Below are 25055 nucleotides of genomic sequence, written 5' to 3'. Positions count from 1 at the left end.
TCATTCCCATCCTGTCCAATTAGACGTTCGTATATTTTATCTCCTAAAGGCAAAAACTAAATTATTCTCTTTTTTGTTATTCAACAGCAGGGTATAAGCACTGAAATATTCCTATCTTGGTCTTTCTTGTGAGGGACTTTGAGAAAACAATTGTCAGAGGTGTATATCTGTTATTCCTACCCTCCCACCTTACTGTTCTTTAGCCATCTTTATGTAAACCATTATATCCATGGTTCCTCACTGAAAATATGATAAAAAATGTGAGTGCTCCACACATACACATGCACAGATACTCATATGCACACAGACACACACATAATTTTACTTTAGGAAGCTTGTGAACCTCCATGAAGCTCAGCTATGGACTGGACCTTGGAGCCTGAGTTAAGATTCCCAAATTGGAAAGAATATTGGCCCCCGGAAATCTAGATTTATGCCCCAACTCTGCCATAGCCGTGTGACCTCTAACAAGTCTTCTGTTCTTTCTTAGCCAGTGTTGGACTAGATGATCTCTAAAGTTCCTTCCAGTTCTAAACATGAATAAGTCTAGAAGCATTTTCAAATGCGGATCACAATTAGTTGCTTTTTTCTTGACCACTTTGCCCAATTATCATTTCATACTCACATTTCTAAAATCAAGACTCCCCATGCCCCTTGGCTTTGAGTAATCATTAAAAAATGGTTCTCTGGGCCGGGCGCGGTGGCTCAAGCCTGTAATCCCAGCACTTTGGGAGGCCGAGGCGGGTGGATCACGAGGTCAGGAGATCGAGACTATCCTGGCTAACATGGTGAAACCCCGTCTCTACTAAAAATACAAAAAATTAGCCGGGCGTGGTGGCGGGCGCCTGTAGTCTCAGCTACTTGGGAGGCTGAGGCGGGAGAATGGTGTGAACCCGGGAGGCGGAGCTTGCAGCGAGCAGAGATCACGCCACTGCACTCCAGCCTGGGAGACACAGCGAGACTCCGTCTCAAAAAAAAAAAAAAAAAAAAAAAAAATGGTTCTCTGGTCTGTGCGAAGAAATGTTTAACTGGATAGAGACTGAACATATGCTTTTTAATAGGACCTTCCCAATTATGGTGGTCTCCTCCTCTTCCTCTTTATTCCAGTATTCTCCCTGTTGTGTGCATGTCAGGAGAGCTGTCACCCAGTGCATTGTGCTAAACTGTCTCAAAGAGGGAACTGGAGCTGAAAAGATCTCATGGAGAGAACAAAGATGGCTGAGCTTTCTGGTCAGTATTGACCTTTGAAGAGCCCTGCCAAAACCAATGGAGGGAAAGAGAGTTTTCTTTTCATGCTGGATCTTTTTTTAATTTTTAATTTTAATTTTAATTTTTTTTGCCCATGACAGAGCCTCAGGAGGTCCTAATGACGTGCCCTCATGCTGTCTTTTAATAGAAGAATGAGCATTCTTAAAAGTCAGTTAAATGTAGGTTATTAAAAAGAGTTTATGCTGCTTCTCAAACTCAGACTAGTACATGGGTGTTTGTTTCAGTCACAGAGCAGGCGAGACAATTTATTATTGGCCACTGATTTTAAATTCCTCGCTTGCTGGGCGCGGTGGCTCACGCCTGTAATCCTGGCACTTTGGGAGGCCAAGGCAGGTGTATCACCTAAGGTCAGGAGTTTGAGACCAGCCTGACCAATATGGTGAAACCCTGTCTCTACTAAAAATACGAAAATTAGCCAGGCATGGCGGCATGTGCCTGTAATCCCAGCTACTCAAGAGGCTGAGACAGAAGAATTGCTGGAACCTGGGAGGTAGAGGTTGCAGTGAGCCGAGATCGCACCACTGCACTCCAGCCTGGGCAACAAAGTGAGACTCCAACTCAAATATAAAATAAATTCTTTGCTTGCAGGAACTGTGTGTTATTCTTTTCATGCCCAGTGCTTAGAATAATGCCATGTACCTATTAAATGCTCAAACTTTAGCTAATGTGTGTATGACAGCCATGAAAATGTGCAGTTCAGATTGCCTGCTGCAGGGAGCATAACTAACAGCCTCAGCCACTGCCCACCCTGGGTCATCCATAATCACATTTGCACCCCAAAGTTGCACATTTGCATCTATAACCACATTTGAAGGGACCACGCTTCCTGTAGGCTGCTCCCAACCAATGACCGAGCACATCAGGGGTATTAACACAGGCAGATCCTGGTGAGATACGGGATTCTTTTGCGATGAGGACTTCTCACTGGCTTAGCCAAATCTTTCTTAAAACTGTACTATAGCCGGGTGCGGTGACTCACGCCTGTAATCCCAGCACTTTGGGAGGCCGAGGCGGGTGGATCACGAGGTCACGAGGTCAGGAGGTTGAGACCATCCTGGCTAACACGGTGAAACCCCGTCTCTACTAAAAATACAAAAAATTAGCCGGGTGTGGTGGCGGGCGCCTGTAGTCCCAGCTACTTGGGAGACTGAGGCAGGAGAATGGCGTGAACCCGGGAAGCAGAGCTTGCAGTGAGCCGAGACTGTATCACTGCACTCCAGCCTGGCCGACAGAGTGAGGCTCTGTCTAAAAAAAAAAACAAAACAACAACAACGACAACAACAACTGTACTACAGTCTGAAACTATCATATCTAGACCTCCTTCTTTGCCTCTCTTCCACGGTCATCAGATCTTTGCTGTGCTCAGACGGCTCTCCCTGTCTTCTCCTACTTCCTCCCCAGTAAGTCTCTTGGAATTGCCTATCCCATCTTGGTGTCTTCTTGGCAGATCTGAACTAAGGAAATATGAAAGAACGAATGAGGCTTTGTTGCGATTAAGAGTAGGAGAGGAGAGGCCAGGCGTGGTGGCTCACGCCTGTAATCCCAGCACTTTGAGAGGCTGAGGTGGAGGAGGAGCTCTTTAGGAGGCCGCTTGAGCTCAGAAGTTTGAGACCAGCCTTGGCAATACAGTGAAACCCTGTTTCTACAAAAATTACAAAAATTAGCCGGGTGTGGTGACATACACCTGTGGTCCCAGCTACTCGGAGGCTAAGGTTGGAGGATTGCTTGGGCCTGGGAGGTGGAGGTTGCAGTGAGCTGAGATTGCTCCACTGCACTCCAGCCTGGGCAACAGAGTGAGATCCTGTCTCAAAAAAAAAAAAAGGAGAGTGGTCAATATGTTGCAAGATATTGGAGAGCACCTGTGATAATTTTTTATTATGAGGCTTTAGCTAAAACTATTTGAAATGTTTGGAACCCTAGAGTCAATGTGATCCTTTCTAAAAGCGAACTGATCTCATCCCTCTTTTTTTTTTTTTTAATTAATTATTTTTCCTTGGAGCTGAGTTCAAAAGAATCCCTCCTTCTTTTTAAAGTCCTCCCATTGCTTCCTATTGCTTTAGGATAAAGCCAATACTCTAACATGGCCTAAAAGGCCCTACTTGGTCTGATCCCTGCCTTCTCTTGCATCCTCATCTTGCATTACACTTCCCCTCACTCACTCTTCCATAGCCACATGGTCTTAATTCCCTTTATTCATCATGTTCCCTGCTGTCACGAGCCTTTGAACATGCTGTTCTTTATACTCAGAACACTGTCCTCTCTCCTCTTGCCTAGTGAATTCCTAGTCATACCTGAACTTAGATATTGCCTCCTCAGGGTAGCTTTCTTTGACCTTCTTAACTAGGTCAGATACTCCGACATCTATCACTCCTTTATAGAACTTGATCACAGGTGCAATTTTACATTTGTTAGAGATCTGGTTAATATCTCTTTCCCTCTTTACACTGTAGGCTACATAAGGAAAACGTAGGGGATGAGAGGAAGTGTTCTAGAATACAATGTCAGGTCTGGAGTTTGATTTTAGCCTACTTACAACTAATAAATTAGCCATTTACTGTTTCATGGATGCTGGCAGAAGTCAAGAGACTTTGAGATTAGAGACAAAGGAATTTATTATTCATAGCACAGCAAGTAGCATGAGCATCATGTTTATATTAGTTCTCCTTGCCTCCTCCCAAGTCCAATGCAGAGGACTCAGGTAGATACTTGCATAGGCCATGGGTTGCTTCACAACAGAGGAACACTTACAGAACCTGCAGCTTGGGGAACTTGCCATTTTACAACAAGCAGAAGCAAGCATGTTCTTTATCTGAGTGAAGATAGTACCTCATCCCTCAATATTTCTTGCTGCAAGCACAGTCCTGAAAAGTAGCCCAAGTAAAGAGCAGTCAGGGTTTTGCAATCTTGCCATACCTAGCAAGATGTGAAGGAGCATAAGAGACCGGCCCATGGAGGAGTGCTTCTTTTTAAAGTCCTCCAATTGCTTCCCATTTCGTTGCTTTGCATCTCACCATATAGTTCCTCCAAAAATCATTTATACCCAGGTAAAGCCTCAAAAGAGTTCTCTCCCACCTCCATGCCCTGGCTTCTCACACCCATAGTATATACATAGTATTCTGGGTTGGAAAAGGAATCTAGCAATGGATGTGCTTACTAGAAGCACAGGCTCAAGAATGGTTATTAGGGCTATATTTCCTTGAGCCAGCAGTATTGCATAAAAGAATACTCATTGGAACCAAGACTGCTTGAGTTCGAATACTCAAACTGCTACTTTCTCCTGGCATAACCTTGGGCAAGTTATTTAACCTCTCTATACCTCATTTCCCTCATCTGTAAAATATGGATAGTGAAAATATCTGCTTCATAAAGTTGCTGTGATTAAACACGTAAAGCAGTTACAGAAATGCCTGACATACAATGTGTTCAATACATGTTAGCACTTATTGTGGTGGTTATTATCATCCTGGGCCAGCTAACAATTGTGGAGTAATCTACTTGTATTTCATCAGGCAGTGATAATGGTCTGCTGACATTGGGAACTCTGCCTCCAATATTTAAGTTATTCTAGGACTAAGTTAAAATGTGAACTATTCAGATTGGAGGTGGGAGTGAAAAAAAAATTTAAATAAAATAAAATGTGAACCAGAAAAGTGGTGGAGGAGGGCAGGCATACGCTGGTCTTTCTAGGCAAATTAACTTAATCACAGTCTAGGTTTATTAATTTAAATGCTTTTAAATGGCAATAGGTAGGGAGCTAAGGGGCTGACTCTTAATGTAGGTACAGGTTACAGATACTGTATTGAAGTATAGCACCACTTGGAGGTGTTCTCATTGCTGAACTTAACTATTTCTCTTTTATAGTGAATGTGGTGGAGGCACTTCAGGAATTCTGGCAGATGAAGCAGTCCCGTGGTGCTGACTTAAAGAATGGGGCTCTAGTGGTTTATGAGATGGTTCCCTCCAACAGCCCTCCTTATGTCTGCTATGTCACGCTGCCTGGGGGAAGTTGCTTTGGGAGTTTCCAGGTAAGAGTTGTGAGGTGGCAGTAGCAAAGGTAAATGCTTAGATGTTAGTAACGGCTTTCTCCATCACTTTGGCCATTAAACTGCCTAAAATCATATATTTGAGGACCTAAAGCAATTCTGGGAAAATTATTCTGGCAAGCATCTGAGGCCAATTTGACCATAATAGAACCTCAGTATCATGCTTTCCTTTCAAGAACTCAAACCCATTTTGAATTTGAGCAGTTATGAATATCCCCTTGCTCAGTATATCCGACTACCATCATCCAACCCATGTTCCAAACTGGCTTCAGTTATTGCATTCCAACTATTTTCCATCTCTTGTTGAGGATATAGAACAATATTCCTTGCCTCCAGTACTTTTTCATAGGCAATTACTAAAGAAAGCAATGTTGGAGTTCTCTAAGAGGTCAAATCGGAGGGACTATGTATGGTGGGAACAGTACTCATCTAAGAGTTAGGAGATCTAAATTCACATTCCTCTGAATATCAATGGGGCAAATCTCTGGGCCTCACTTTTCCCATCTATAACATGAAGGAGATAGGTTTCCCATCTATAACTGAAGTCTTTTCTACTACTAACATTCTACAATTATGTGAAATACCTATGATGATGAAAAGAATGGTTGCCATTATGAGGTAGTAAGAAATTATGGACTAGTATGAATATTCTTATCAAAGATGGATTTTTTACATTGCAGACAGGGAGGCAGCCTTCTGAAATGTCAGTTTAAAACTCTGAAATGGAATTTAGAGAAAATAATAAACACCTTTGTTCTGCTTTCCATATGGTTTGTATAACCCTTAGACAAGGTTAAAAGCCCTGCTGTGTGTCTGCATAGCACCTTGAACTTCCCCTATCATATCACTTATTACAACATATCATAATTGTCTCTCCTAGTGGACTATGTTCCATAGAGGCAAAGATTGTGTCTGTCTTCTTGTTAAATCCCTACCACCTATCTTAGTGCCTACCAGATAGTAGGCAAATGTCTGTTGCATGAATGAGTGCCGTTGCAGCTTAGTTTATGCCTCAAACAAAGCAGTCCTAAGGAAACTTCGTTTCACATCAGGTGATGAAATTTTTTCCCTTAGAACTGCAGTCATTTCAGGCCTGGTGCGATGGCTCACACCTGTAATCCCAGCACTTTGGGAGGCCGAGGCGGGCAGATCGCGGGGTCAGGAGTTTGAGACCGGCCTGACCAACATGGTGAAACCCCGTCCCTACTAAAAATGCAAAAATTAGCTGGGCGTGATGGCGCATGCCTGTAATCCCAGCTACTTAGGAGGCTGAGGCAGGAGAATTGCTTGAACTTGGGAGCCGGAGGTTGCAGTGAAAACTTCAGTCATTTCAGAGAAATAAATATATACCCAAGATGACGAATGTTTGTGCTTCCACTTGTTTTTTTGAGATGGAGTCTCACCCTGTTGCCCAGGCTGGAGTGCAGTGGTATGATCCTGGCTCACTGCAACCTCCACCTCCTGGGTTCAAGTGATTCTCCTGCCTCAGCCTCCCCAGTAGCTAGGACTACAGGTGCGTGCCACCAGGCCTGGCTAATTTTTTTCTTTTTTCTTTTTTTTTTTTTTGTATTTTTAGTAGAGACAGCGTTTCACCATGTTAGCCAGGATGGTCTCAATCTCCTGACCTCATGATCCGCCCACCTTGGCCTCCCAAAGTGCTGGGATTACAGGTGTGAGCTACCGCGCCCAGCCTATGCTTTCACTTCTAAGAGAATAAGATCTTTCCTTCTTCTTTTTTTTTTTTTTTTTGGAGATAGAGTCTCGCTCTGTTGCCCAGGCTGGAGTACAACAGCCCGATCTCAGCTCACTGCAACCTCTGCCTCCCGGGTTCAAGTGATTCTCCCTGCCTCAGCCTCCCAAGTAGCTGGGAGTACAGGCACCTGCCACCACGCCCAACTACTTTTTTGTATTTTTAGTAGAGGCGGGGTTTCACCATGTTGGCCAGGCTGGTCTCGAACTCCTGACCTCAAGCAATCCGTCCACCTCGGCCTCCCAAAGTGCTGGAATTACAGGCGTGAGCCACCGGGCCTGGCTGATCTTTCCTTCTTCTTCCCACCTTATTACATTGTTGAATGACTTGAACATTTTATGATGGATGCCCATAACTGAAACATTGTAGTAATTATATTTCTGTTATTTTTGGAAAGGGTAGAATTATCTTTCTTGGCCTTTTAGCCTAAACTTTTTTTTTGAGACGGAGTCTTGCTGTGTCACCTGGGCTGGAGTGCAGTGGCGTGATCTCGGCTCACTGTAACCTCCACCTCCCAGGTTCAAGCAATTCTCCCTGCCTCCACCTCCCGAGTAGCTGGGATTATAGACGCCTGCCACCACGCCCAGCTAATTTTTGTATTTTTGTATTATTTCACCATGTTGGCCAGGCTGATCTTGAACTCCTGACCTCAGGTGATCTGCCTGCCTCAGCCTCCCAAAGTGCTGGGATTACAGGTATGAGCCACCTCGCCCAGCTTTTTTTTTTTTTTTTCTTGAGACAGGGCCTCTCTCTGTCACCCAGACTGAAGTACAGTGGCACAATCATGGCTCACTGCAGCCTTGACTTCGTGGGCTTAAGTGATCCTCCCACCTCAGCCTCCCGAATAGCTGGGACCGCAGGCATGTGCCACCATGCCTGGCTAGTTTTTGTATTTTTGGTAGAAATGGAGTTTTGCCATGTTTCCCAGGCTGGTCGCAAACTCCTGAGCTCAAGCAATCCTTTCATCTCAGCCTCCCAAAGTGCTGGGATTACAGGTGTGAGTCACCCGGCCAGGGGCAGGGTGCAATAACTGAAGCTAGATCAGAACATGGGCTGGGTGTTGGTAGTCTGATATACTGAGCAAGGGCATAATCCACAACTGCTCAAATTCAAGATGGGTTTGAGTTTATACCTCTTTATCCACTTTGGCAGGTGAAATTTCTCCCACTGGTTTTCTTCACAGATGACTTTTTAAGCAACAGCACTATAGAGCAGGCCAGCAGGCTAGTAATAGACAAATAGAAACAGACAAATTGAAGCATTGGGAAGACTTCAGACTTATTTACTAAACTTCATATGCTGTCTCAGAGAGCCTGTCAGTTAATAGAAATTAGGAATTATTGATAGTAGGGATGTTTAAGTACTAAACACATCCTGGTCTACTTATTTATTTATTTTTTTTTTTGGTTTTTTTTTTTTTTTTGAGACAGTCTCACTCTGTCACCCAGGCTGGAGTGCAGTGGCGTGGTCTCGGCTCACTGCAACCTCCGCCTCCTGGGTTCAAGCAATTCTCTGCCTCAGCCTCCCAAGTAGCTGAGATTACAGGCACCTGCCACCATGCCCAGCTAATTTTTTTTTTTTTTTTGTATTTTTAGTAGAGACGGGGTTTCACCATCTTGGCCAGGCTGGTCTTGAACTCCTGACCTCGTAATCCACCCACCTCAGCGTCCCAAAGTGCTGGGATTACAGGCGTGAGCCACCGCACCCATTATTTATTGTTTTTTTAAGACAGAGTTGTGCTCTGTTGCCCAGGCTGGAGTGTAGTGGCACAATCATAGCTCACTGCAGCCTTGACTCCTGGGCTCAAGTGATCCTTCCACCTCAACCTCTTGATTAGCTGGGACCACAGGTGTGCACCACAACCATGCCCAGCTCATTTTTAAATTTTTTGTAGAGACAGCGTTTCACTATGTTGGCCAGGCTGGTCTCAAACTCCTGGCCTCAAGTGATCCTCCCGCCTTGGCCTCCCAAAGTGCTGGGATTACAGGCATGAGCCACCATGCCCAACCTCTGTTCTACTTTTTATTTTAAGTTTTCTTTTAGAAACAGAATCCCACTCTGTCACCCAGGCTGGAGTATAATGGTGTGATCATAACTCATTGCAGCCTGGAACTCCTGGCTCAAGTGATCATTCTGCCTCAGCCTCCTAAATAGCTGGGACTACAGGCACGTGTCACCATGCCTGGCTAATTTTTTTTTTTTTTGGTAGAGACAGGGGTCTTGCTATGTTGCCCAGGTTAGTCTTGAATTCCTGGGCTCAAACCATCCTCCTGCCTTGGACTCCCAAAGTGCTGGGATTACAAATGTGAGCCACCAAGCCCAGCCTTGGTCTACTTTTAAAAACTGCAACATCATTTTCTTCCTTTCCTCTAATTACTCATAAATGACATAGGGCAAAGAGGCCTTTGAGATAGCCAATAAAGATGAATTATAAAGGAATACTATGGTGGCTAGAGATCTGAAATTGAATAATTTTGAGACTTCTGCAGATCAGACTTGTTCTGTGATACCTATGTTGGATACAATATAAAAACATGAATTAATTTTTATTTTTTTCCTTCTTAAGTCAGCTTTCCTTCCCGTAATTACTCCTCTTCTCTTTGTTTCCACTGGGGGGAAGAAAAGAAGTCTACAAATTCCTTCCTCAGACTTAAACCCTTCTCAGGGATAGCTCCTTTGGCTCACTACATTGAGAAAATGCCTGTTCACAGCTAAAAATGAAGTCGAAAATTCCAAGATGGGTGCTTCTGATAGAGACCAGTGGCCTTCTCTGTAGAAGCAGCCTAGACACAGCTTCGGTTCTAATCTTGGGTTATCTAGAGGAATCCAAAAAACCTTGCCTGTCCACAGAACAAGATACAGATTTCTATTAAGCTGGCCAGAATCTGACTTTTGAGTAATTAATTCTGTCGACAGTTTTAACAGGGGTATTTTTCATGTCCAGTGATTATATGCTGACTTAAGCAGCCTTCCTCATTCTGCATTCAGTTTAGTATGAGCTACAGCACTCTCCAGTACCTTAATGACTTCAGGATGTTGAATCAAAATTACGTTTCCAAACATCCCGACCACTTTACCATAAAAACCTTGGAGAGTGTGTTGAACACAACTGATTTATCCAAAGAGTGTCCAAGTGTTTTCTATCTGAAGTGTTTCCCTCCCACTGTTCCTTCCTCTCTCTCATATGCACAAATACACATATTCTCACTCATTCTCCCTGCCTAGTTTTGCCCCACAAAAGCTGAGGCCCGGAGGAGTGCTGCAAAGATTGCGCTAATGAATTCTGTGTTTAATGAACATCCTTCCCGAAGAATCACTGATGAGTTCATCGAGAAGAGTGTCTCTGAGGCCCTGGCATCTTTCAATGTAAGTTATATGGAGCTGGAAGGAGAGTGGGAGATGGGAGAACCGGCTGCTTGGGAATTCATAAATTACTGTGAAACAGAGCATGAATTCCTGTTTTCTTTCTGGTCCACCTCTCTGTTCTTTTGATTTATTCTCTGTCAGTCTATTGTGTCATGTGTTCCACATGTCTCAGTCTCTAATTCTATATCTGTGTTTATGTGTTTTTGGTTGTTTTGTCTCTTTCATTTTATCTCTTTGGTATCTAGAAACCTTTAATTGCATATTTATGGAATTGTAGAGCTATTCCAAAATGAAAATTGAGCTTGAATTTTGCTTTTGCTAATTTGGGTTAAGACCTTAGTTTCTGCTGTTCTTTTTTTTTTTTTTGAGACAGAGTCTCGCTCTGTCGCCCAGGCTGGAGTGCAGTGGCGCAATCTCGGCTCACTGCAAGCTCCGCCTCCCGGGTTCACGCCATTCTCCTGCCTCAGCCTCCTGAGTAGCTGGGACTACAGGCGCCCGCCACCGCGCCCGGCTAATTTTTTGTATTTTTAGTAGAACGGGGTTTCACTGTGGTCTCGATCTCCTGACCTTGTGATCCGCCCGCCTCGGCCTCCCAAAGTGCTGGGATTACAGGCGTGAGCCACCGCGCCCAGCCTGCTGTTCTTTTTTTATAAGACTGTTTTTTATTGTCACTTTTCTCCTGCCTCCATTACTTCATCTTATTGATAAATAACCCTTTTATAATAAAATGTCTTTTTATCTATTTTAGGAACAAGGAGGATAATTTATTTACTCTCTTTATTTACAACTGTTCTTTCAAATGATGATGATAAGAATCACCATAATTAATCCTAATTGAGTATTACCTTGTGGCAGGGACTGTCCTAGGGGATTTATATGTATTTTACCTCATTAGATCATCACAACAATCCTAGGAGGTATAAGTACTATTATTACTCCTATTTTACAGATGAGGAGACTAAAAACACAGAAGTGAAGTGTCAACATGATATAGCTCGTAAGTGGTCACGCCAAGATTAGAACCCGAGTTGACTTAATTTAGTTACATCTTAGAAATTAACACTGCTATCTTCCTTCCTCTCCACAAATTCACTGATACTCAGACCAAGTATCTGTTCTATTTGCATTTAATTAAGATGTAATTACAGGCCGGGTGCAGTGGCTCATGCCTGTAATCCCAGCACTTTGGGAGGCTGAGGCAGGCAGATCACCTGAGGTTAGGAGGTCAAAACCAGCCTGGCTAAAATAGCGAAACCTCATCTCTACTAAAAATACAAAAGTTAGCTGGGCGCAGTGGTGCCTGTAATCCCAGCTACTTGGGAGCCTGAGGCAGGAGAAAAGCTTGAACCTGGGAGGCGGAGATTGCAGTGAGCTGAGATCATGCCATTGCACTCCAGCCTGGGTGACAGAGCAAGATTCCGTCTCAAAAAAATAAAAATAAAAATAAAATAAAAAAGATGTAATTACATATACTAAATTAGTTCAGTTATCTGCTTTGTGGATTAGTTGTTGAACACTTTATTGAAAGTTGGTTTCCCTCTGTTTTTTAGGACCCAGCTGTTTTTCTCCCATTATTCTTTGCCCCAGTCAACAGCATCTGCAGGGAATGAAAACATTTTTATATTAATCCAAACCAAATAAAAAAAGAAGACCCCAGCTAAAATTTTTTGGAAAGTACACTTGCTATTTTTAGGTCACCTAATGGTATTGTAAAAGAAAACAGGGCCAGGCACAATGGCTCACGCTTGTAATCCCAGCACATTGTGGGGCAGATGACAGCAGATCACTTGAAGTCAGGAGTTCGAGACCAGCCTGGCCAACATGGCAAAACCCCCTTTCTACTAAAAATAGAAAAATTGGCTGGGCACGGTGGCTCATGCCTGTAATCCCAGCACTTTGGGAGGCTGAGGTGGGCAGATCACGAGGTCAAGAGATTGAGACCATCGGGCTGACATGGTGAAACCCCGTCTCTACTTAAAAACAAACAAGCGGTCGGGCGCGGTGGCTCACGCCTGTAATCCCAGCACTTTGGGAGGCCGAGGCGGGCGGATCACAAGGTCAGGAGATCGAGACCACGGTGAAACCCCGTTTCTACTAAAAATACAAAAAAAATTAGCCGGGCGCGGTGGCGGGCGCCTGTAGTCCCAGCTACTCAGGAGGCTGAGGCAGGAGAATGGCGTGAACCCGGGAGGCGGAGCTTGCAGTGAGCCGAGATTGCGCCACTGCACTCCAGCCTGGGCGACAGAGCGAGACTCTGTCTCAAAAAAAAAAAAAAAAAAAAAAAAAAAAACAAGCAAAAAATTAGCCAGGTGTGGTGGTAGCCGGGCGCGCCTGTAGTCCCAGCTGCTCAGGAGGCTGAGGAAGGAAAATCACTTGAACCCGGAAGGCAGAGGTTGTAGTGAGCCGAGATCGCACCATTGCACTCCAGCCTGGTGACAGAGCGAGACTCTGTCTCAAAAAAAAAAAAAAGAAAAAAGAAAAAATGCAAAAATTAGCTGGGTATTATGGCACACGCCTGTAATGCCAGCTACTCAGGAGGCTGAAGGATGAGACTCGCTTAAACCTGGGAGATGGAGGTGCAGTGAGATCATTCCATTGCACTCCATCCTGGGCAACAAAGTGAGATTCTGTCTCAAAAAAAAAAAAAGAAAAGAAAAGGAAAAAAAAAAAAAAAAAAGAAACTGTGGATTATAGAAAGTGGGATGTGCAGTATTTATATGATCATAGGCTCTAAATTCATTGTTGGCCAGGCGCAGTGGCTCATGCCTGTAATCCCAGCACTTTGGGAGGCTGAGGCGAACGGATTGCCTGAGGTCAGGAGTTCAAGACCAGCCTGGCCAACACAGTGAAACGCCACCTCTACTAAAAATATAAAAATTAGCTGGATGTGGCGGGCACCTGTAATCCCAGCTATTTGGGAGGCCGAGGCAGGAGAATCACTTGAACCAGGAGGCAGAGGTTGAAGTGAGCCGAGATTGTGCTATTGCACTCCAGCTTGGGTGACAAAAGCAAAATTTTGTCTCAAAAAATAAATAACTAAATTCACTGTTATTGAAATTATGGTTCTAGGCCAGGTGTGGTAGCTCACACCTGTAATCCTAGTACTTTGCGGGGCTGAGGCAGGCAGATCACTTGAGCTCAGGAGTTGGAGACCAGCCTTGGGCAACATGGTGAAACTCCATCTCTACAAAAAACACAGTTACCTGGGTATGGGGGCACGCGCCTGTAGTCCCAGCTACTTGGGGGTCTGAGGCAGGAATATCACTTGAGTGAGGAGGTCAAGGCTGCAGTGAGCCAAGATTGTACTACTGTACTCCAGCCTGGGTGACAAAGTGAGACCCTGTCTCAAAAAAAAAAAAAAAAAAAAAAAAGAAAGCAATTATGGTTCCTAGCTGGGCATTGTGGCTCATGCCTGTAATCCCAGCACTTTGGAAGGCTGAGGTGAGCAGATCACCTGAGGTCAGGAGTTCAAGACCAGACTGGCCAACGTGGCAAAACCCCATCTCTACTAAAAAATACAAAAATTAGCCAGGCATGGTGGTACACACCTGTAGTCCCAGCTACTTAGGAGGCTGAGGTAGGAAAATCGCTTGAACCCAGGAGGCAGAGGTTGCAGTGAACTGAGATTGCACCACTGCACTCCAGCCTTGGCAACAGAGTGAGACTTCATCTCAAAAAAAAAAAAAAAAAAAAAAAGTATGGTTCTATAGTCTTCCTTTGGGATCTATGTGGGATTGGTTCCAGGATCTCTCGAGGACACCTAAACCCAAGGATGCTCAAGTCCTTCATATAAAATAGCAGAGTACAGCCTGGGCAACATAAGGAGACTCCATCTCTACAAAAAAATAATAAAATAATTAGCTGGGTATGGAGGCACTTGACTGTGATCCCAGCTACTTGGGAGGCTGAGGCAAGAGGATCACTTGATCCCGGGGAGGTTGAGGCTGCAGTGACCATCCATTGTACTCCAGCCAGGGTGACACACAGAATGAGACACAGTCTCAAAAAAAAAAAAAAAAGTATAGTATTTGCGTATAACCTATGCACATCCTCCCAAATGAATGCTTTAAATCATCTGTAGAGTACTTATAATACCTAATACAGTGTAAATGCTGGGCCGGGCATGGTGACTCGCGCCTGTAATCCCAGCACTTTGGGAGGTGGAGGCTGGTGGATCACCCGAGGTCAAGAGTTCAAGACCAGCCTGGCCAACATGGTGAAACCCCGTCTCTACTAAAAATATAAAAATCAGCCGGGTGTGGTGGCGCATGCCTATAGTCCTAGCTACTCTGCAGGCTGAGGCAGGAGAATCACTTGAACCCAGTAGGCAGAGGTTGCAGTGAGCCAAGATTGCACCACTGCACTCCATCCTGGGTGACAGAGCAACAGAGTGAGACTCCGTCTGAAAGAAAAAAAAAATAAATTTTTATTTTTAATTTAAAATTGTATTTAATTCTCAAAACAATCATTTAAGGTAGGTCTATGATTATTCCCATCTTACAGAAGAGGAAACTGCAGAACAGAGAGGTTAAATGGCTTTACCAAGGCCACACTATTTGTAGGAGTTCCAGTCCATGCTCTTAACTTCCGTGCTGTAGTGGTTTTTATACATACTAGGCTTGAATGCAGGACAGCGTGTCTTAATTCTAACCCTGCAGGGTTACATAACCAATAGAACACACAATAGGTCAGTGCCCAGGAGACCACACTGCTACCCAGAATTTCCCACACTTATACCACATTTCAGAAACTCAGTACAAGAATGTAAAATATTTTATTAATAATGTTTATACTGACTACAGTTGAAAAGTATTATTTTGAACATATTGGGTTAAATAAGATATATTATTAAAATTAATTTTACTTTTTTTTTTTTTTTGAGACAGAGTCTTACTCTGTTGTCCAGGCTGGAGTGCAGTGGCCCGATCTCTGCAATCTCCACCTCCTAGGTTCAAGTGATTCTCCTGCCTCAGCCTCCTGAGTAGCTGGGATTTACAGTCACCCACTACCACGCCCGGCTAATTTTTGTATTTTTAGTAGAGACAGGGTTTCACCATGTTGGCCAGGCTGGTCTCAAACTCCTGACCTCAAGTGATCTACCCACCTTGGCCTCTCACAGTGCTGGGATTACAGGCATGAGCCACTGCACCTGGACTTACCTCTTTATTTTTACTTTAATGTGGCAGAGAGGAAATTTTAAATTAAATATGTGGCTTGCATTATATTTCTACTGGACAGTGCTGCTTGAGATGATAATCCTGGTTGAAAATCTATTTGTCTTTTCTGTTCCTCTACTACCAGGGCAACAGGGAGGAAGCTGACAACCCAAATACAGGGATTGGTGCCTTCCGATTCATGCTGGAATCCAACAAGGGCAAATCAATGTTGGAGTTCCAGGTACTTTCCCATGTACTTCCCTGGCTCTAATAACATGGGTCAGCCTGCTCCTATAATATATAATGGTTCCTACTAATTCCTAACTCACTGATACTGGAAAGGAAAGAAGATTGTTACACTGTTTTTCAAAAATAAATACCTTCCTGGCCAGGCGTGGTGGCTCATGCCTGTATTCCCAGTACTTTGGGAGGCTGAGGCAGGTGGATCACTTGAGGCCGGGAGTTTGAGACCAGCCTGGCCAACATGGCAAAGCCCCGTTTCTACTAAAAATACAAAAATTAGCTGGGTATAATGGCACATGCCTGTAATCCCAGCTTCTTGGGAGGCTGAGGCATGAGAATTGCTTGAACCCAGGAAGCAGAGGTTGCAGTGAGCTGAGATTGCGCCATTACACTCCAGCCTGGGTGACAGAGCAAGACTCTGTCTCAAATAGATAAGTAAATAAATAAATATTTTCCTTTCCCAAAGGCCTATCAGAGTTAGTGATGAAAGTTGCTTCTACAAATCCATTTTGTAAAAGGTTTCCCATGTAATTCTGATGTAACCTCCCAATATAAAATCACTGTCCCGGTACTTCCTATTCTTCCGCCAGGAGCTAATGACAGTTTTTCAACTGCTACACTGGAATGGCAGCCTTAAGGCCATGAGGGAACGACAATGCTCTCGGCAGGTAAGAGATTTTATGAGTGGGGGTGAATGAGGGGAGCACAATCTGTCAGCGGACTCTTTTGAGGTGGTTACTGTGTTAGGAATAAGGTCTATTGTGACCTATGGTTGTGAATATTGAAAGCCTTACCTAAGTACCCTCTTCATCCCTGTAATCTTTCCTATTTAAATATTAGCTGTGATTCTTTTGTCTATCTTGCTTCCCCTACCAGGAAGTTTCCTTTAAGAATCTCCTTGAAGGATTTAGGTGCTGACCTCAGTTAGGTCTCTAAAACTGAGTTCTTAGTCCCAGTTGGGTCAGTGTGGTATGATATGAACCTTTACCTTCTCAATGCTGTTCACATTCCCCTCCCCTACTAGGAGGTGTTGGCTCATTACTCGCACCGGGCTCTGGATGATGATATTCGCCACCAAATGGCCTTGGACTGGGTGAGCCGGGAGCAGAGTGTGCCAGGGGCACTGTCTAGAGAGCTGGCCTCTACTGAGCGGGAGCTGGATGAAGCCCGACTGGCAGGCAAGGAGCTGCGCTTCCACAAGGAGAAGAAAGATATTCTCGTGCTGGCTGCTGGGCAGTTGGGCAATATGCATTCTTCCAACTGCTAGGCATCCACCCACATACTCCCCAGCCTTTCCACAGCCTTTTTTGTATGTCTCCTTTCTAAGATTTAGAATGATTTTTTGTACATACTTTCTCAATTTTATACTTAAAAAAAAATATATATATATGTGTATAGATTCTACACCTAGATTCCTATTTGCTAAGAGATCTCTTTTCTTACTTCCAGTTTTTGGATGTAGTTTTATTTGAAACATCTTCAGTCCACTTTACAAGAAAGAGCACGTTGTCTTTGAAGCTTTGTTAGCTCTTAAACTTTCAGATTAACTGTGTAGTCATTTCAGTAGCACTAAAAGATTAACTCAAGTGTTCATGTCTCCTTCTTTTCAAATATCAGTAGCTTGAATAAGGAGTATATGCCCCACTCTTACTCTCATTCCTGCTTCTTCTTGGACTCAAACAGGGTATGAGTATGAAGATTTTGCCTTTAGTTCTTGAGCTGAACCTGCTTGCTATCCCTTTCCTGCCCACCACTACCTTATTCCTTCTCTGCCTCCAAATTTCCACTTTGTTTTGAGGCTTCCTTCCCTACCTTATTATTCTGAAAGAAGTAGAGATCTTGCTTCTGAAGCCACTCCTAAGAAACTGCCCAGGGACAAGTTAAATTACAAACAATTCATGGGACTTTACTACCTAAGTTGCTTCTAGGGCATATGTATACCATACTAGTAGTCTAGATTTCTGGATATACTCTACAGTAGATGGGGGTTATGGTTGAAACTGATTATCTTTCACTATTCCCTCTGCACATGTCCCCTGCTCACCCAGCTTCGTTAAACCCTGCGTTTAGAACTTCCTGCCTGCGGCTATTAGTAGAAGGTAAAACATATTTCCATATTTCCTTTCACCCAATATTTTATTTTCTGGAAGCGTTATCAGTCCTATCTGGTTAGTGAGAACCATGTTCCCCTTATTCCCACTAAGTTGCTGCTGTTTACTACCTTAGATTCTCATTTGTTTTCTCTTTCTTTTCTCTTCTTCCACATTAATTATTAGAACATGAGTTGATCAGGAAAATTAAATGAGACTTTAGTTTTTAGCACTTCCTAAATGACACCTTGGGAGACTGCAGTTATTTGTGTGTGTGTGGTTTTTTTTGGTTTTTGGAGATGGGAGTCTCACACTGTTGCCCAGGCTGGAGTGCAATGGGGCGATCTCGACTCACTGCAACCTCTGCCTCCAGGGTTCAAGCGATTCTCTTGCCTCAGCCTCCCCAGTAGCTGGGATTACAGGCACACGCCACCACGCCTGGCTAATTTCTGTATTCTTAGTAGAGACGGGGTTTCACCATGTTGGCCAGGCTGTTCGTGAACTCCTGACATCAGGTAATCTACCCGCCTCAGCCTCCCAAAGTGCTGGGATTACAGGCTTGAGCCACTGCGCCTGGCCTATTTGTGGGTGGTGGTGGTGTTTTTTGAGACGGAGTCTCACTCTGTTGCCCAGGCTGGAGTGCAGTGGTGTGATCTTGGCTCACTGCAACCTCCGCCTCCCAGGTTCACGCCATTCTCCTGTCTCAGCCTCCCGAGTAGCTGGGACTACAGGCGCCTGCCACCACGCCCAGCTAATTTTTTGTATTTTTAGTAGAGACGGGGTTTCACTGTGTTAGCCAGGATGGTCTCGATCTCCTGACCTCGTGATCCACCCGCTTCGGCCTCCCAAACTATTTGTATTTTTAACACCATTCTCCCCCACCTCTTTCCTGGGTGACATAAGAGAGAAATAACTGGTAGTACAGCAGCTAAAGTATTCTCCTTTCAGATAATTTTTTTGGAGGTCTCTAATATATATTTCCCCCTTGTTTCTGTGATCTCTTTTATACTATATTATTGTCCCATGTACTTTCTAAAGTGAGCTTGGGACATTTAGTATTCCTGCAATTGGACTTTGCACTTGACAGTTATACAGACTTTCCTTTTAGAAATAGATGAGGTTCCAAACAGAAAGTTCAAGTGTAACAACAACAATAAGAATAAATAGATTAGGAAATAGGCCATAATTTGCTCTTTTGGATTTGGTAGGGGCAAGATGAAAGGCAACTTTCTTGCTTTTGAAATCATGTTGGATAAGAGGTAAGGAATCCAGCTACAATTTTATTAGTGCTTGAAACGGGCTTCCTTGAATTCTCCAGGCCCTATCATTTTTTTTTTTTCTTACTAATCAGAAGAGAGCTGGGGTAGAAGCCCCATCTTTGTATTCCATGAAACACGTTGGGTTGGAGTAAAGGCAAAAACAGCTAGACATACCAGGTGTGTCTGTTTGTATTGATATTTATAAGCTGGCACTCATCAACACTCCTGTTTCTCCTGTGCTCCCTTCTCTGGGAAGAAGTATGGGTTAAGGGGTGTGAGTTGTGGGAAGAATTGTCCTCGTACCTCCTGGATTTATTATGTTTCTCAAATACCAACCAGTAAGATCCCAAATAACTTGAGAAAAATTGTTTCCTGATCTGTCCAATTCTGGTGTCAAAGATTTTACTCATCTTCTTAGTACATTCTATGTATTTTATATGTATAATTTTATACAATTAAAAATAGATTTTTGTCTAGTGAGCCAGACTGACTCTTTCTTGAGACCTATATATTAGAGAAGCTCTAAAACGGCCCTGTTCTTTTACATGTATACTAAATAAGAATTTTTAGGCCGGGCGCAGTGGCTCACACCTGTAATCTCAGCACTTTGGGAGGCCGAGGTGGGTGGATCACGGGGTCAGGAGTTCGAGACCAGCCTGGCCAACATGGTGAAACCCCCATCTCTACTAAAAAAAATAAAAAATTAACTGGGCGTGGTGGTGGGCGCCTGTAATCCCAGCTACTTGGGAGGCTGAAGCAGGAGAATCGCTTGAACCTGGGAGGCGGAGGTTGCAGTAGACCGAGATTGAGTGATTGCACTTCAGCCTGGGACATCAGGGTGAGACTCCGTCTCAAAAAAAAAAGAATTTTTATTAGCATTTTTGGGGTGGTAGAAATGATTGCACAAGGCAGCCTGCCTCCCTTTCTGCAGACATTTAACCTGGACTTTGTCCTTGGCCCTTTCTCCCCAACTCTACCTACTCCCACTGGCAATCTCACCCATTATGGTAGCTTGAACTCCACTATACACATGACTCTCAAATCTATTTCTTCCTCCCCAACCTGTTTTAAGCTTTTACATTTACTTTCCACATACTGGACATGACCACCTGAATATGACAAAAGCCCTTTGAAACATATCCAAAATAAAATACATTTCTCCCTACTGATTCCTCTTTGACTCTCTAGATCTATTATTCAAATTACTATTATTATTATTGAGACAAAGTCTCGCTCTTGTCCCCCAGGCTGGAGTGCAATAGCGTGACCTCAGCTCACTGCAACCTCTGCCTCCTGGGTTCAAGCGATTCTCCTGCCTCAGCCTCCCGAGTAGCTGGGATTACAGGCGCCCACCACTACGCCCGGCTAATTTTTGTATTTTTATTAGAGACCAGGTTTCACCATGTTGGCCAGGCTGGTCTCGAGCTCCTGACCTCAGGTGATCCGACTGCCTCGGCCTCCCAAAGTGCTGGGATTACAGGTGTGAGCCACCACGCCCGGCTGATCTATTATTAGAATTATTATCTATGCTGTTACCTAAGCCACACACCTCAGATCTGCCCTCAACTCTTCTCTACCATAATCTAATCAGTCACTACTGTTGAGTCTACCTCCTAATAAGTTGTTTTTTTTGAGACGGAGTTTTGCTCTTGTCGCCCAGTACAATGGTGCAGTATCAGCTCACTGCATCCTCTGCCTCTTGAGTTCAAGAGATTCTCCTGCCTGAGCCTCCCAAGTAGCTGGGATTACAGGCACCCACTACCACACCTGGCGAATTTTTAAATTTTTAGTAGAGATGGGGTTTCACCATGTTGGCCAGGCTGGTCTCGAACACCTGACCTCAGGTGATCCGCCCACCTCGGCCTCCCAAAGTGCTGGGATTACAGGTGTGAGCCACTGTGCCTGGCCTACCTCCTAATATGTTTTGTCCATATTTACTGCCTTCGTTTAGGTTTGGTCCTTTCTCATCTCCAGACTGGATCACTATAATAGCTTCCTAGCTGGTCTTCACCTCCATTCTTAACATCCTCCACACTACTGTCATATTTCTTTATAAAATACTTATGACTGTGATACTCCCTTGCTTAAGCCATCACTGAACTATCTTTACCTTTAGCAGCATTTCCCAGAGTTAAAAAAAAATTTTTTTTTGAGACAGAGTCTCACTCTAAGGAGCAGGCCGGAATGCAGTGGTGTGATTTTGGCTCACTACAACCCCGCCTCCCAGGCTCAAGGAATCCTCCCACCTCAACCTCCAGAGTAGCTAGGACTATGGGCACACACCACCACACCCAAGTAATTCTTTTTAAATTTTTTGTAGAGATGGGTCTTGCTATATTGCCCAGGCTGGTCTTGAACTCCTGAACTCAAACTATCCACCCGCCTCGGCCTCCCAAAGTGCTGGGATTACAGGCGTGAGCTACCATGCCTGGCCTACCATTTCCCAGTTTTATATGTGTTCCTGAGATGATTTTAGATGATAGATGGGCAAACAGTTTTTAATAGTTGTGCTTTTATCTGAATTTGTAGTAGAAAAATATTGATTTTCCTTTGAGTATACATTTATGTTTAAAGTCAGTCTAAGGAAAAATAAGCAAAAACTAGTATGGGGACTATCTGCAAATATTAAAAACCATGAATACTCAAATATTTGAAGTAGGTAAATTTCTTGCTTATAGCATCAATTCCAAAATCCTTAGCATAGCAGACCCTAAACTGTATTTCCAGCTTTATTTTCCAGTCACATAGCATCAGGCAGACAGAATATCCTGCCATTCTAATATTCATTCATTCAATAAGTATCTATCAGATGTCTACCATGAGCCAGACATTGGGCTGAACTTTAGGGATTTTAGTTGTAAATAACTATCTCTGCCATAAGGATTACATTCTAATGGGAAAAACAGACAATAAGTTAGAAAGTAAACAAGGTAATTAAAGATTCTGACTGGCCTAAGTAACATGGCAAGACTCTGTCTCTACAAAAGATTTTTTAAAAATTAGCCGCATGTAGTGGCGTGTGCCTGTAGTCCCAGATGCTCAGGAGGCTGAGGCAGGAGAATCACTTGGGCCTGGGAGATTGGCCGCTGTGAGCCATAATTGCACCACTGCACTCAGCCTGGTTGACAGAGTGAGACCCTGTCTCAAAAAAAAAAAAAAAAGATTCTGATTTAAGTTCTGTGAAGGAAATACACAGTGAAAGATAGGAGGGTACAGAAGATCCCTTTGGGTGACAGTACTATTGAGACCTTAAGAATGAGGTCGAACTCGGCTGGGCGCGGTGACTCACGCCTGTAATCCCAGCACTTTGGGAGGCCGAGGTGGGTGGATCACAAGGTAAAGAGTTCAAGATCAGCCTGGCCAATATGGTGAAACCCCGTCTCTACTAAAAAAATTTTAAAACGCTGGGCGTGGTGGCACGTGCCTGAAGTCCCAGCTACTTGGGAGGCTGAGGCAGGAGAATCACTTGAACCCAGGAAGTGGAGGCTGCAGTGGGCCGAGATCGCGCCACTGCACTCCAGCCTAGGTGACAGAGCAAGACTCCATCTCAAAGAAAAAAAAAAAAATGAGTTCGAACCCAATATGTGAAAAGCTAGAGGAGAAGAGCACCAGGAACAGAAAGCTGCGGGAAGCAGTGGCTCATGCTTGTAATCCAAGCACTTTGGAAGGCTGAGAAGGGGGGATGATCGGAAGTCAGGAGTTAGAAACCAGGCTGGCCAACATGGTGAAACCCCATATCCACTAAAAATACAAAAATTAGCTAGGTGTGGTGCCGCACGCCTGTAGTCCCAGCTACTCAGGAGGCTGAGGCAGGAGAAGACTTGAACCCGGGAGACGGAGGTTGCAGTGAGCCAAGATCGCATCACTGCACTCCAGCCTGAGCGACAGAGACTCCCGTCTTGAAAACAAAAACAAACAAACAAACAAGTTGCAAAAGCCCTGGGATGAGAAAGAGCACACCACCATTGGGCGAAAGTGCAAGGAGAGCTTCATGGGTGACGGAGAAGAATGGTGGTAGAACAGGTTGAAAACACAGAGCAGGCTATGTGAGTTAAAAATTTTAAGTGCAGCAAAAAGCCAAAGAAAGAACCAGGTGCAGGGTTACACACCTGTAGTCCCAGCTGCTTGGGAGGCCAGAGGATCCCTTGTGCCCAGGAGTTTCGGGCCAGCCTGGGTAGTATAGCCAGACCCCTCTAACAAAAAGGGTTTTTAGGCCGGGCACCGTGGCTCATGCCTGTAATCCCAACACTCTGGGAGGCAGAGGCTGGTGGATCACCTGAGGTCAGGAGTTCAAGAGCAGCCTGGCCAACATGGTGAAATCCCATCTCTACTAAAAATACAAAAATTAGCCGGGTGTGGGGGCGGGCGCCTGTAGTCCCAGCTACTTAGGAGGCTGAGGCAGGAGAATCGCTCGAACCCCGGAGGCGGAGGTTGCAGTGAGCTGAGACCGCCACTGCACTCAGCCTGGGTGATAGAGCGAGACTCCGTCTCAAAACAACAAAAAGGGTTTTTAGTAGATATGTAACCAACTGATTTTTAAAATGATCACACTACCTACGTGGAGAATAAATTAGTGTCTCCTAATCGCTTTGAAATTTTATTTTTCGTTTTACTCTTTTTCACTTTTTTTTTTTTTTTGAGACGGATTCTCGCTCTTGTCCCCCAGACTGGAGTGCAGTGGCAAGATCTCGGCTCGCTGCAACCTCCATCTCCCAGGTTCAAGTGATTCTCTGGCCTCAGCCTCCCGAGTAGCTGGGATTACAGGCGCACTCCACCACGCCCACATAATCAACCTCCGTCTCGGGTTCAAGCGATTCTCCTGCCTCAGCCTCCCGAGTAGCTGGGATTACAGGCAGGGAGTTTTATCTTAAAAAAAACAAAAATTGATATCAGTCTCACCAATCATATTGCAACCAGGTCTGTTAGTTTCCTGAAGAGAAATTAGGTGCTGCAGTACGTTCCAGAAGCAGCTCTTTATGCCCGTATTGCTGATCAAACTATTTTTTAAAGACGTTCCTATCATACATCACCTTGCCTCGGAACAGGGTACAGGCCTGGGATTTTTGATAGAAAAAGGTGTCTTCAGTGACCATTTCCCAGTTTCGGATGAAGAGACATAAAGAAGCCCTCTAATAAGGAAATTACGCCGGGCCTCACTGTTAATAGTACAGTATCTCTCAGCAGCTGCCGCGGTTAAGAGGAATCCACTGACCCCTGTAGTCTGCACCTCCCAACATGGCAGCATTTAGCTCGCGACCTGCTCAAGATGGCCACAGAAACACTTCCGGCATCTTTCCGAACTAGGCCCGCCCCAATTTGCGTATTTTTACCGTGCAGAGGGAGGGATTTAGAGTTAGCCTTTGATTGGTCAGCTTGACTGGCGACCTTTCCCCTCTGCGACAGTTTCCCGAGGTACCTAGTGTCTGAGCGGCACAGACGAGATCTCGATCGAAGGCGAGATGGCGGACGTGCTAGATCTTCACGAGGCCGGGGGCGAAGATTTCGCCATGGATGAGGATGGGGACGGTGAGGACCGTGGAGGCGGCCGGGCGTAGCGGGGAAGGTGTGAGAGAAGGCTATAACAGGAAAATTTACTCTCTTTTCTCCCGGGTCGTGAGGATGGGAATCGGGGAACCGGGTCTTGGATGGATTAGAGATTCCGCCCCCTTTGGGAGAAGGGAGGGCGTGACCGGGAAGGCACTGAGACTGGAGGCGGTTTGGGTCGGCTTGCAGACAGTGTCTTGGGAAAGAAACGATCGTTACAAATGACTGTCATGGTTACTTACTCTTTTATCTTCTGGGGCTCCAGAGAGCATTCACAAACTGAAAGAAAAAGCGAAGAAACGGAAGGGTCGCGGCTTTGGCTCCGGTGAGTGTGG

At 44.5% G+C, this 25055-nt stretch overlaps 2 protein-coding genes, 1 long non-coding RNA gene and 1 pseudogene across 5 annotated transcripts in view; 3 read left to right on the top strand and 1 right to left on the bottom strand.

The window, feature by feature from the left end:
- The window catches only part of LIX1L (limb and CNS expressed 1 like), a 25419-nt gene extending 5763 nt beyond the window's left edge, over positions 1–19656 (top strand). The window contains exons 2-6 of the mRNA XM_050751099.1: positions 5131–5294; positions 10288–10428; positions 15730–15825; positions 16418–16495; positions 16852–19656. Coding sequence (XP_050607056.1) covers positions 5131–5294; positions 10288–10428; positions 15730–15825; positions 16418–16495; positions 16852–17094 — 722 coding nt within the window. The 3' untranslated portion in view covers positions 17095–19656. The remainder of the gene's footprint in view (positions 1–5130; positions 5295–10287; positions 10429–15729; positions 15826–16417; positions 16496–16851) is intronic.
- Positions 1–25055, top strand: part of LOC126931509 (neuroblastoma breakpoint family member 3-like) — an 833099-nt pseudogene that overhangs the window by 347779 nt on the left and 460265 nt on the right. The window lies entirely within an intron of this gene.
- RBM8A (RNA binding motif protein 8A) overlaps positions 1–25055 on the top strand; it is a 165504-nt gene that overhangs the window by 139128 nt on the left and 1321 nt on the right. For both annotated transcript variants that reach the window (XM_050751518.1, XM_050751529.1), the window contains 2 exons: positions 24575–24702; positions 24986–25045. In XM_050751518.1, the coding sequence (XP_050607475.1) occupies positions 24636–24702; positions 24986–25045 (127 nt within the window). In that variant the 5' untranslated portion in view covers positions 24575–24635. Of the gene's footprint in view, positions 1–24574; positions 24703–24985; positions 25046–25055 lie in introns of those variants that run through there.
- Positions 11342–25055, bottom strand: LOC126932829 (uncharacterized). The gene is made up of 3 exons (XR_007718337.1): positions 24963–25055; positions 14971–15080; positions 11342–12025 (listed from the first exon to the last, which is right to left on the bottom strand). It is a non-coding gene; the product is annotated as an uncharacterized LOC126932829 (long non-coding RNA).

Source organism: Macaca thibetana, chromosome 1 (genome assembly GCF_024542745.1).
Source record: "Macaca thibetana thibetana isolate TM-01 chromosome 1, ASM2454274v1, whole genome shotgun sequence".
Lineage (NCBI taxonomy): Eukaryota > Metazoa > Chordata > Mammalia > Primates > Cercopithecidae > Macaca > Macaca thibetana.
This window is presented reverse-complemented; position numbering and strand designations above follow the sequence as displayed.